The 9520-nt window shown below is 39.2% G+C and overlaps 2 protein-coding genes across 2 annotated transcripts in view; one reads left to right on the top strand and one right to left on the bottom strand.

The window, feature by feature from the left end:
• Positions 1-6: 6 nt before the first annotated feature.
• On the top strand, positions 7-1297 carry LOC104542744 (chromosome unknown open reading frame, human C12orf73; the record flags this gene model as incomplete). Its single annotated transcript, XM_010187153.1, has 2 exons — positions 7-18; positions 1202-1297. Coding segments are annotated over 2 exons (108 nt in total), but the record flags the coding sequence as incomplete, so codon positions are not given.
• Positions 1298-4257: 2960 nt separating this feature from the next.
• The window catches only part of HSP90B1 (heat shock protein 90kDa beta (Grp94), member 1), a 9491-nt gene continuing 4228 nt past the window's right edge, over positions 4258-9520 (bottom strand). The window contains exons 7-17 of the mRNA XM_010187152.1: positions 9325-9441; positions 8538-8675; positions 8355-8432; positions 8203-8268; positions 7675-7944; positions 7196-7441; positions 6777-6913; positions 6289-6367; positions 6034-6189; positions 5395-5493; positions 4258-4520 (exon numbers count right to left, since the gene is read on the bottom strand). Coding sequence (XP_010185454.1) covers positions 4491-4520; positions 5395-5493; positions 6034-6189; positions 6289-6367; positions 6777-6913; positions 7196-7441; positions 7675-7944; positions 8203-8268; positions 8355-8432; positions 8538-8675; positions 9325-9441 — 1416 coding nt within the window. The 3' untranslated portion in view covers positions 4258-4490. The remainder of the gene's footprint in view (positions 4521-5394; positions 5494-6033; positions 6190-6288; positions 6368-6776; positions 6914-7195; positions 7442-7674; positions 7945-8202; positions 8269-8354; positions 8433-8537; positions 8676-9324; positions 9442-9520) is intronic.

Genomic DNA, 9520 nt, shown 5'->3' with positions numbered 1-9520 from the left:
TACTACAGGCCTGACCTCGTAAGTGCCGGGAAGGTTCCGCTACCTGGTGGCGTTAGGGAGCCCGGTAGCGCCTCTGCGGGATTGGAGGGGTCTGGTGTGGAGGTCCTGCGTTGGGAGGACTCGGGCCTGGCTGTAGGAAGCGATCGGCCTCGGAAGAAGCAACGAGCAGGGAGCCAGGTCTTGTCTTGGGAGCTGCCCTCAGACCAGCGGCATGGTACCCAGAATGAAGCAGCTGCACAGATGTCTTCAGAAGGGGGGTCTGCTGTGGGGAGCTGGGTTTTGAAAAGAGCATGCAAAAGTAGCGAGAATGGGGTACACTAGATTTTAATAGGCTTTTTTTTCCTCCAGTAATGGAAATGAACAAAAGTTGACTTTAGACACGATGCCAGACTGAACGTCAAGACTGAAAATTTCAGTCAGAGAGAACTAAGATCCAAATGAGACCATCCACTAGGGATATTAATGGCTGAGTCGCTCTCTTGGAGGCCTGTAAGCCTTATCTTGTCCTCCTGCTCTTGCATACTTTGTTTTTAAAAACACTGTGCTATTTTCAAAACAGAAATAAGTTGAAAAATCACCATGCTTGAGCTATCATGTCAACATTTAAGCAATGAGACTTAAATCATTGCTAGATGTGTTTTAATAGTCTTGACTGTAGCCTTGATTACACGCAAATAGGCATATCCAGAACAGTCTGAGGATCTACATTAGACTAGTACAAATTTTGAGGACATACGGTTTGTTAAGTGTTATCTGGTATCTTTTTAAAATTTCATCTCCAGTTTCAGTGCTTAATTGCTAAAACAGAAAAACAGAAGCAGTAAAACATTTTCTTCTGTCACCAAGAGTAAGAGTATGTGTGGAAACGTCAACTGTACCAGACCTCTCAACCAAACTTACTTTCTTAAATGGCAAAAAGAAGCTTTGTTCCTTTAAACCAAAAACTGTCCATTCTTCCTTTTTCCACCTTCTTTTCAAATCCTATTTTGCTACTTTCAAATAAAAGTCAAATTACAGAAAGGTAATAGGTTAATTTTTATGATGTTTTTTGCATGTAAGAATTGTACTCTGATCAGAAAAGAGGGTGGTGTATTCACAATTTAGCTGTAATGCTGGCTCTTACAAGAGCATGCTAGTTTACTGGTTTGTGGGTTTAGTTTTTCTTCTGCCGTAACGCTGACACCTTTCTCCATTTTAACAGAGTATACCTGAAATACCTCCTAAGCCTGGAGAACTGAAGACAGAACTGCTGGGTCTAAAAGCAAGATCAAACAAAGTTGAAACTTCACAACAGTAACCAGAACTTACTTATTTTGTGAAAACTGGAACTGATTAAATATTTTCACCTGTTTCAACTGCAGAAGTCCACGTGTGAAATACTGTACTCCCTTAATCCTTTTTGTTTGCTTGTTTCCTTTAAGCAGGGTTACAGGCAGCATTAAAAACATGTCCAATGAATACTCTCGTTAGAAGTCTGATTGGTTGTGCACAAAAGTGCTTATGATTTCTTAATCTTGATCACAGTGTAAATATCTATCAGAATAAAAGATGTGAACTCACATTGGTGAGTCTGATGGAATTTGAAACTTTTAAGATGATTAACAAGTACAGGAGGTTTCACATATTGAAAAGTCAAGCTTTTATGGGCACTTGTAACCCTTAATAAGCTTACCTGTCCATCTGTGGTAGAACCCCACTTACCCATTGGCATTTCCCTGCCTCTATAAACTTTACCTCGGTGTTTCCGGATGTAACCCGGAATGTGATACAGGAAGTGCTGGCATGTACAAGAAAGATCCCTTACTGCAGCACTTCTTGCACTGGATGACTCCTACTGCTGGCTAAATGCTTTAACAGCAGTTACAATGGCTTTCTGTGTGTGTTACTGACAGGAGATTATACTGTACGGCTGGGGAGGATCATACAACTTGGTTGTATTAGTTAAAATGGGGGAAATGTGTACAGATTACACTGAAATTATGTATGTTTGTACTCAATTTGGATGAAGGTTATTGAAGAGACAAGATGAGGCAGTGCAGCACTATTTTGCTCCTGCTCTAAGAGGGGAGAATCACCTCTGTCCTTATGTTGATTTCTGCCACAGATTTATTTCTCTCTATTTTCTAAAGGCTGCAGAGTGAACTTAGTACTAATGTGGCCTGAATTTCTGTATGGATCCTGCTGCTAATGGAAACTGAGCAACAGAGAGCATCTGTTTTACCCCAGCCTTTTTTAGTACTGCGGGAACCATTCTCATTAGCGCCCACCTAGGAACAGCAAAGCGAAGTAGCCCGAGTATGGCTGAAAGAGACTTCTTTCAGTATTGACATGATTCTGCTTCATAGAACTGACCAGAAAGAGCCCCACAAGCTTATAGCTGCATTTTGTAGTTATTAGTAAACATTTGTCACTCCAGGGTAGAGAAAGCAGCTGGACCACAGCCATGTTGCATCAGATACCCTCAGCTGAGGAAGATGAAGCACAAAGCATAACTCTCAAGTATGCTCTTTATTATTTCTGAAATCAGATATGTAGTTTTAAAACCAAACAAAGCATTGAGAACTTCAGCTATTTAACAGAGCAAAAGTTGCTTAAGTCTACAAGTATTTAACAGATTAAAAATACTGTAGCAAGCAACCCTACACTTCCATTACTCCTCTTCTGCTTGTTAGCTGCAAAAGCACTCTTAACCACAGCGGGCCTGAGCCAGGTTTGCTACTCAGGCTGGTCAAAGTGATATAGAAGGGTCCATATTGATGATATACTCAGAAGGGTATCACTGGGATATTCGAGGAAGTATTAAATCAAAACCTGAGCAGCAGTTGATTGCTACAGAGCACAAAAGTTGCACTGTCAGAGGACCATGCCTTAAGAAGAAATGGTGCACCTGCCCTATTCGGTAACTTACTAACAAAAGACTGCTATTAAAGCTGGTACTGCTAACTGCTGAACTACTCCAGGGTTAGACTACTCAGCATGCTCGAGTAGCAAAAGGCTCTTACAGTGCATCTAAGATACTACTACAGTAAGCAAAACCCAAACCCACCCCAAACTACCTCAAAAAACCAAAACTAAGCTCCCATCCCTTAAAGTCTCAAACAGCATACTTCAATAAAGCCAACAACTCTGTATAAACCCTGACTCAATAACCACACTGATACATGGCATCTGCATTTATTGCATGGAAACAGCATTTGGGCAATATAGAAAAAGCCTGGTGTAAGTAAACAGAACCAAGTTCTTCAGGCCAGTGTTTAGTGCACTTGCCTAACTAGAAACAAGTTTATTTCACTTCATCTTGTAAAACTTGAACTTCACAGAAGTTCCATTAATAAAAGAGTGGTTCTTAAGTAGTCACGGTATAGAAATACTACTCATATACAGTTCTTCTAGAGGCAGGAAGAACAACCAACCTAAAAAGCTTCAGTGTACACACTTTCTACCAACCCTGTGAAGATGTTTCAAAGTAGAGGCACGAGTGAGAAAATGTGGTGCTTCATCCAACCACCACATAAAGCTAATAAAATTAATAGAAGTAGTGCCTCCAGTTCAACCTGCCCACATTACTATTTGGTGTCAACAGATTTAGCTTAAGTTAAATGAGATCTTTACAGTGCTTTGCTATACTGAAAGAGACATAGAACAAGAGTGAAAAAGTCTAAGAACAGCAGCATTAAGGAATAACTGTAACAGACAAAAGCTCCTTAAAAAAAAACCAAAACCAGAAAGCAGGACTGCCGTAGCTGTTAGGAAAACTACGCAAGTTAAAGGCAGTTACTAAAGACCACAGAGGATGGCATAAGCTCACAGGCAGTGAGCCACCTCTGGTTGGTTGGTGTTCACATCTTTAATGAAAGGAAAGTTTGTTTTGGCTCATCTAGGCTGTAAAAGCTACTACTGCCTACACTGTACAGTGGAGTCAAGTCACAGTCCAGCATAAGCTGGCAGGACTCCAGTTCCAACACTATTTTTAAATGCCCTATCTCATCTTTAAGATGTCAGTAGATACAAACTTATTTTAACTAGCAAGTTCAGTACAGCTCTCAGATACCACATGTTTTGGCTAAACAGCATGGCAGGTCTGTTACACAAAGTCTAACCATTGGCATACACTACATAGTAAAGTGCAGCTGTGCCAACGTGGAAAGGCAGGACTGCAAAATGCCTGCTGGAGAAAGGACCTGAACATTCAAGACAATCCCTCTGTGTCTTTGTGTTAGCCAACAAGATGAGCTTACTATGTAAAATGTAGAGTTAGTGGTGTTTGGGAACATTTTATTTTGTACATGACAAGATTTTACACCAAGTCAGTTAAATAATACAAATTTACATTCATGAGGAATGTTTTTTAGAAAAGTGAACTTAAAAAAAAATCCTCCTTTACCCTTAAACCCCATACCATCCCTCAACATTTTACAGTGGAAAAAAACAGAAAAATCTAATTCACATTCCCTCCTAACCCTGCAACGCAGGACGGTAGTTGGTGCAGTTTACAGTTCATCTTTCACATCTGTGGATTCCTGTGGAGACAAAGAAAGGATCAGAATGTTGCTTTTTCAAAGCAGTAAAGATCACAAGAGCTGTCCCAGAAGAACTGGACTTAAATACTGTTGATGCTTTCAAAGCACTAACAGAAGTAATACAACTTTTTAAGGAGGTATTGAAGTCAATAGCCTTTGCTATTAAGACAGAAAAAAATTCTTTTCAGTCTGCCCAAGTGTTAGCACTAGATCTAGTGTGCCATTTAATTTTTAAAGGTTTCAGAAACTTTAATTGGTAAGTGCGCTAATCCAACAAATAGCTCCTTTATAACTTATTACTGCCATTGCAGGCTATACTGCTTTATAAACACAACAGTATTGGCATCAAAATTAAAAAGTTATAATACAATAAGCATTGTTGCTCCAATTTTTTCTTAGGTAATCTTAAAAATCTGCATTAAAACTGCAGCCATTAGCTAAGTGAAATCTAGCTTCACACAACAGTTGAACTATTTAGAAGTAGTGTTAAGTCTGTATTGTAAAGCATTTGAAACTTTACTCTTGCCAAATTGTTGATGTTATTGCCCACAAGCTGTGGAAATCCACCAGGTAACATTAAATCAACGATAGAGAACTTGCTGCTGTTTCTTGCCTTAGGGCACTCTGTTACAATCTCTTAAGCTTAATTTAGCTCCAACTTTGAACATAGATAGCTAAGTGTTGCCAAGTGTTGCCTTCTTACAATACAGTTTGATAAGGAAGAAAATGTAATTTGTGCTGCAGCTTTTTCCCCTTAAAAAAGAGACTCACATTAAAAACTACTGGAAGGCAAAGCAAAAAAGTTTTTTGCCAGAAAGCACCACAGACAAAACCACACAAATACTGGTAAGAAGAGTCAAACTTGAGACCTTACCTTCTGTGTTTCACTGTCTTCAGCATCAGCATCCACCTCCTCTTCATCTTGCTCTGCCTCCTCAGCTGCATCTTCAGGCTCTTCAGGTTCCTCTTCCACCTGCAGGAAAGTCACAAGCAATTTTCTATATTTGCTTATGATGTTTACTAGTTATACAGGCTACAGAAGTATTCACTATCAGTTCCTAACATTTGCCCCAAGCTACCTGAAGGAGAAAGCAAGTTCTGTTTAGCACTGACACACTATCATGTCTCCTACAGCTAAATACCGAGCTACTTCTTGCACAGCATTGTAAGAACCCACATTATTTATACCCACATAGCAGTTCTCCATTAAAGAGATGGGCACATGCACCTTCAGCCACTAATTTACTCCCACAGAACCACCACTTAGTTAAGGACAGGACAATGCTTGAGAAGTGTAAAGTGCAAAGCAACTGGAAAGAAGAGTGGAAGGGAAGACATGAGCATGAAGTACAGACTCCTTGGTTTACCACTGGGCTCCTGGTTGCCTACCAAAGAGTAGGAAGTGGGATAAATTTCATTTTGTAATTTTATTTTATGCAAGTCTACCAAGTACCTGGTTTAAGATAGAGCAGCAGTAAGTCAATTATCAGCCTAAAGTTGAAGGCAAACTAACCTTTGCATCCAAGTCAATGTTTAAACTTAAACGAAGCATCCTTTCTATTCTGTCTCCATATTCCTTAGTGTCTGGAAGCATATATCCCGATCTCAAAGTTGCAGTTTCAAACAATACCACAGCAAGATCTGATACCGTTTTGTCATCTTCATTTTCCTAATGTGGAAGAGTATTAAAAAAGACCAAACAAACAGAGCTGTTAAATAGGTTGTATGGAGCTAAATAGTTAATATTTCACTACTGTTATTTGTTTACCTTGACTCGCCTCAGCATGTCTTTGATCAGTGGATGCCTGGGGTTAATTTCAAAGGTCTTCTTTTGGCTAGCATAATAACTGAAAAGAATGGAAGTTACATCACTACATTTTGAAGTACAGGACCCAGCTGCATCTCTAAACCCATGAATACTGACTACAACCACAGTAACAAGCGCATTCTGCCCCCAGCCCTACTTTACTATTAGCTTAACTCTAAAAAGCACTCAAGTTATGAAGGCAGCTCATATTCTCATCACTAAATGACAGATAGCAAATACCACCAGCAAGTCTTGCTCACCAGAGGCAGTTTTACATACTGGACTTTGAAATAATGTTAAGACTGTGATGGAGACTGCAACCTAGTTATAAGTGACCTAAAAATACAAAGGTTCATCTGAACCACACGGATGCTTGGGTATGCACACACCAAGCAAGGGAGGCAAATCAGCTACATTTCATGCCTGCTGGTACACAACTGAAAGCTTACTTTGTAGATATATCCTTCCCAGTTTGGTAGGCTTGAGCCTTCATGATTCTTTCCATGTTACCAGACCATCCATACTGACTAGCAACAAGAGCACAGGGAGACTGGGTTAAACGTTGAGATACCACAGCTTTTTCAATCTGCAGGGGAAAAAAAGCCTTAATGTTAGTTCACAGACCTAATAGCATATACAGGGCATGAAGTAAACAGCTCTCAAGTTTCCTGTCACTTCATATTTTCTGAAAGCTCTAAGATTGCATTCAAATTTGTTACCTTCTTGAAAGAAAGGTATCAAACATGGATGTTTATCTACATAAAGACAGAACAGCTACTATCAAGTTTATGCTAGAGAATCTGCAAGTGTGTTGTAGGCAAAAGTACAAGAGCATTTACAAAGCATTACAGACAGCATAACACTTTACCTTGTCTTTTAGAGCTTTGTCTTTCATCCAATTTAAGAGTGGTTCAAATTCCTTTTCCAAGGCCTCCCGACTCTCCTTAGACTTTTCACTTTCTTCAAACTTAACTCCTTCTTTTGCTACATTCTGAAACCTCTTCCCATCAAACTCTGGCAGAGCCTGAATACAGTATTCATCTACAGGTTCAGTCAGATAGATCACTTCATAGCCCTTTTTCAGAAGACGTTCAACAAATGGTGAAGACTCAGCCTGGAATGACACAACAGAGCGCATGCCAGTTTAACTGCGTTAGTACCAGTAGCTTCTGAAACCCATACAAACTAACTTACAAGTGTTGGTATGAGGAAAATTGAACTGCAGTAGTAACGTAAGCCTAGAGTCTTCTCCTTTACAGCAAATACACAGTTCAGTGTTTATGGTACTACTTTAACAAGGAGCTGTAGTATTTTTCCCCCTTCCCTTTTTCTTCCATGCTCACATACCTCCTTTCTGCTGGCACCTGCCATGAAATAGATTTTGTCTTGCTTCTCTTTCATTCTTTCCACATATTGGTCAAGGCTTGTGAGGTTACTTTCATGATTAGAAGACTGGAAGCGAAGAAGTTTAGCCAGTCGTGTACGATTGGAATGATCCTCAATAACCCCAAGCTTTACATTAGTACCGAACTCTTTCCAGAATGTGTCGTTGTACTTTTCTTCTGCAATTTTCTTGATCATATCAAGAGTTTTGCGAACAAGTTTCTTTCTGATCACCTAAAAAAGCAGCAATATCAAGTTTAACAATAAGCACTTGGAGTAACCCTCAGTTCAGCCCCACTACAAAGGATAGATTCAAGACACCTAGTGCCTCTGGATTCAAAGCAAACAGGCAGTCTGAAAACAACAATGCTTGTTTCCTATACGTTAATTTCACACTCCTTATATAAATTAAAATTAATCAAACTATTATTCTTCCAAATATTGCTACTGTCACATGTTTACAATGAAGGAATTTAAGATCCATTAGCTTACCTTTAACAATTTATGCTGCTGAAGTGTTTCACGAGACACATTCAAAGGAAGATCATCAGAATCCACCTAATTGAGGAAGAAATTTCTTAAGTATAGCTAAAAGTATCTGAAGATTAAAAAAATCAGATGCAAGTAAGATTTAAAATACTTACAACACCCTTAACGAAGTTAAGATATTTGGGCATCATGTCATGAAAGTCATCAGTGATGAACACTCTTCGAACATAGAGCTGAATTACAAAAGACAACAGCAGTCAGGTTATGTAGGGTATTTTGTTTGTTTAGTTCTTTTTTTCCTAGACAGAAATCCATACTCACACACTTGCTTGTTTTACCTTAATGAAATCACTTTTTTTGGATCCATATTCATCAAACAGGCCACGCGGAGCCGAATTGGGAACAAACAAGATAGATTTGAAAGTTACTTCCCCTTCAGCAGTGAAGTGGATGTAAGCCATTGGGTCATCATGCTCCTGCGAAGAGAGAATTCTTTTAATTGACATGGAGAAAATATCAGTGAATGAATGCATTTCCAGTTATAACATGAGTTTGCCAAATAAGTTTAATTGCAAAATAATTGTACTATCTAACCATGCTTTGTTAGAATCTGTTACGGAGACAAAAGTTTCAGATTCAAACCTACTAGATTTTGTATTGTTTTGTTTTTTAAATATAAACCAAACTACCAGAAAGTTACCAATATCACAGTAACCAATACAGTGCCATCACAGCACAGTAAGATACACCCAAGAAACACATTACACTGTATTTACATGTAAAAACAACGCAGTTTCTAGAAAGCTGTATCTTCCTCTTTCTTCCACCACATACAACATGAGCACCACCAGTGTCATGTAAAATCATCAGCAAGCTCCACACAAGCTGGAACATACTAATTCCCAGAAGAAGGGCACCCATCGCTTAGGTGGCAGCACTATCTGGGAAAAAGAATAGCTCCTGACCAAGATGCTACACCTTGTATGCTCTCTGCAATTCAGTCTGTCTACTGACAGCAATTAATTCAGAAATAGCCCATCCTATAAGCACTGAGTTTAGTTCATGCAGCAAGACATACTATACCAAATTTCTTGCTTTGGGACTATCTTGAGGTTCAGAGCTTACCTTGGAAAAGGTTTTGTAAAAAGCTTTGTATTCATCTTCTTCAACTTCTTTAGATGGTCTCTGCCAGATTGGCTTTATGTCATTCATGAGCTCCCAATCCCAGACAGTCTTTTCAACCTAAGTATGTAAACACCATAGTACAATAAAGGCTCATTCTTCAAGTTAAAGAAACTCTGCTGAGGCCAAGTCATAAAAT

The sequence above is a fragment of the Mesitornis unicolor genome, unplaced genomic scaffold, assembly GCF_000695765.1.
Source record: "Mesitornis unicolor isolate BGI_N332 unplaced genomic scaffold, ASM69576v1 scaffold49956, whole genome shotgun sequence".
NCBI classification, from domain to species: Eukaryota; Metazoa; Chordata; class Aves; order Mesitornithiformes; family Mesitornithidae; genus Mesitornis; species Mesitornis unicolor.
This window is presented reverse-complemented; position numbering and strand designations above follow the sequence as displayed.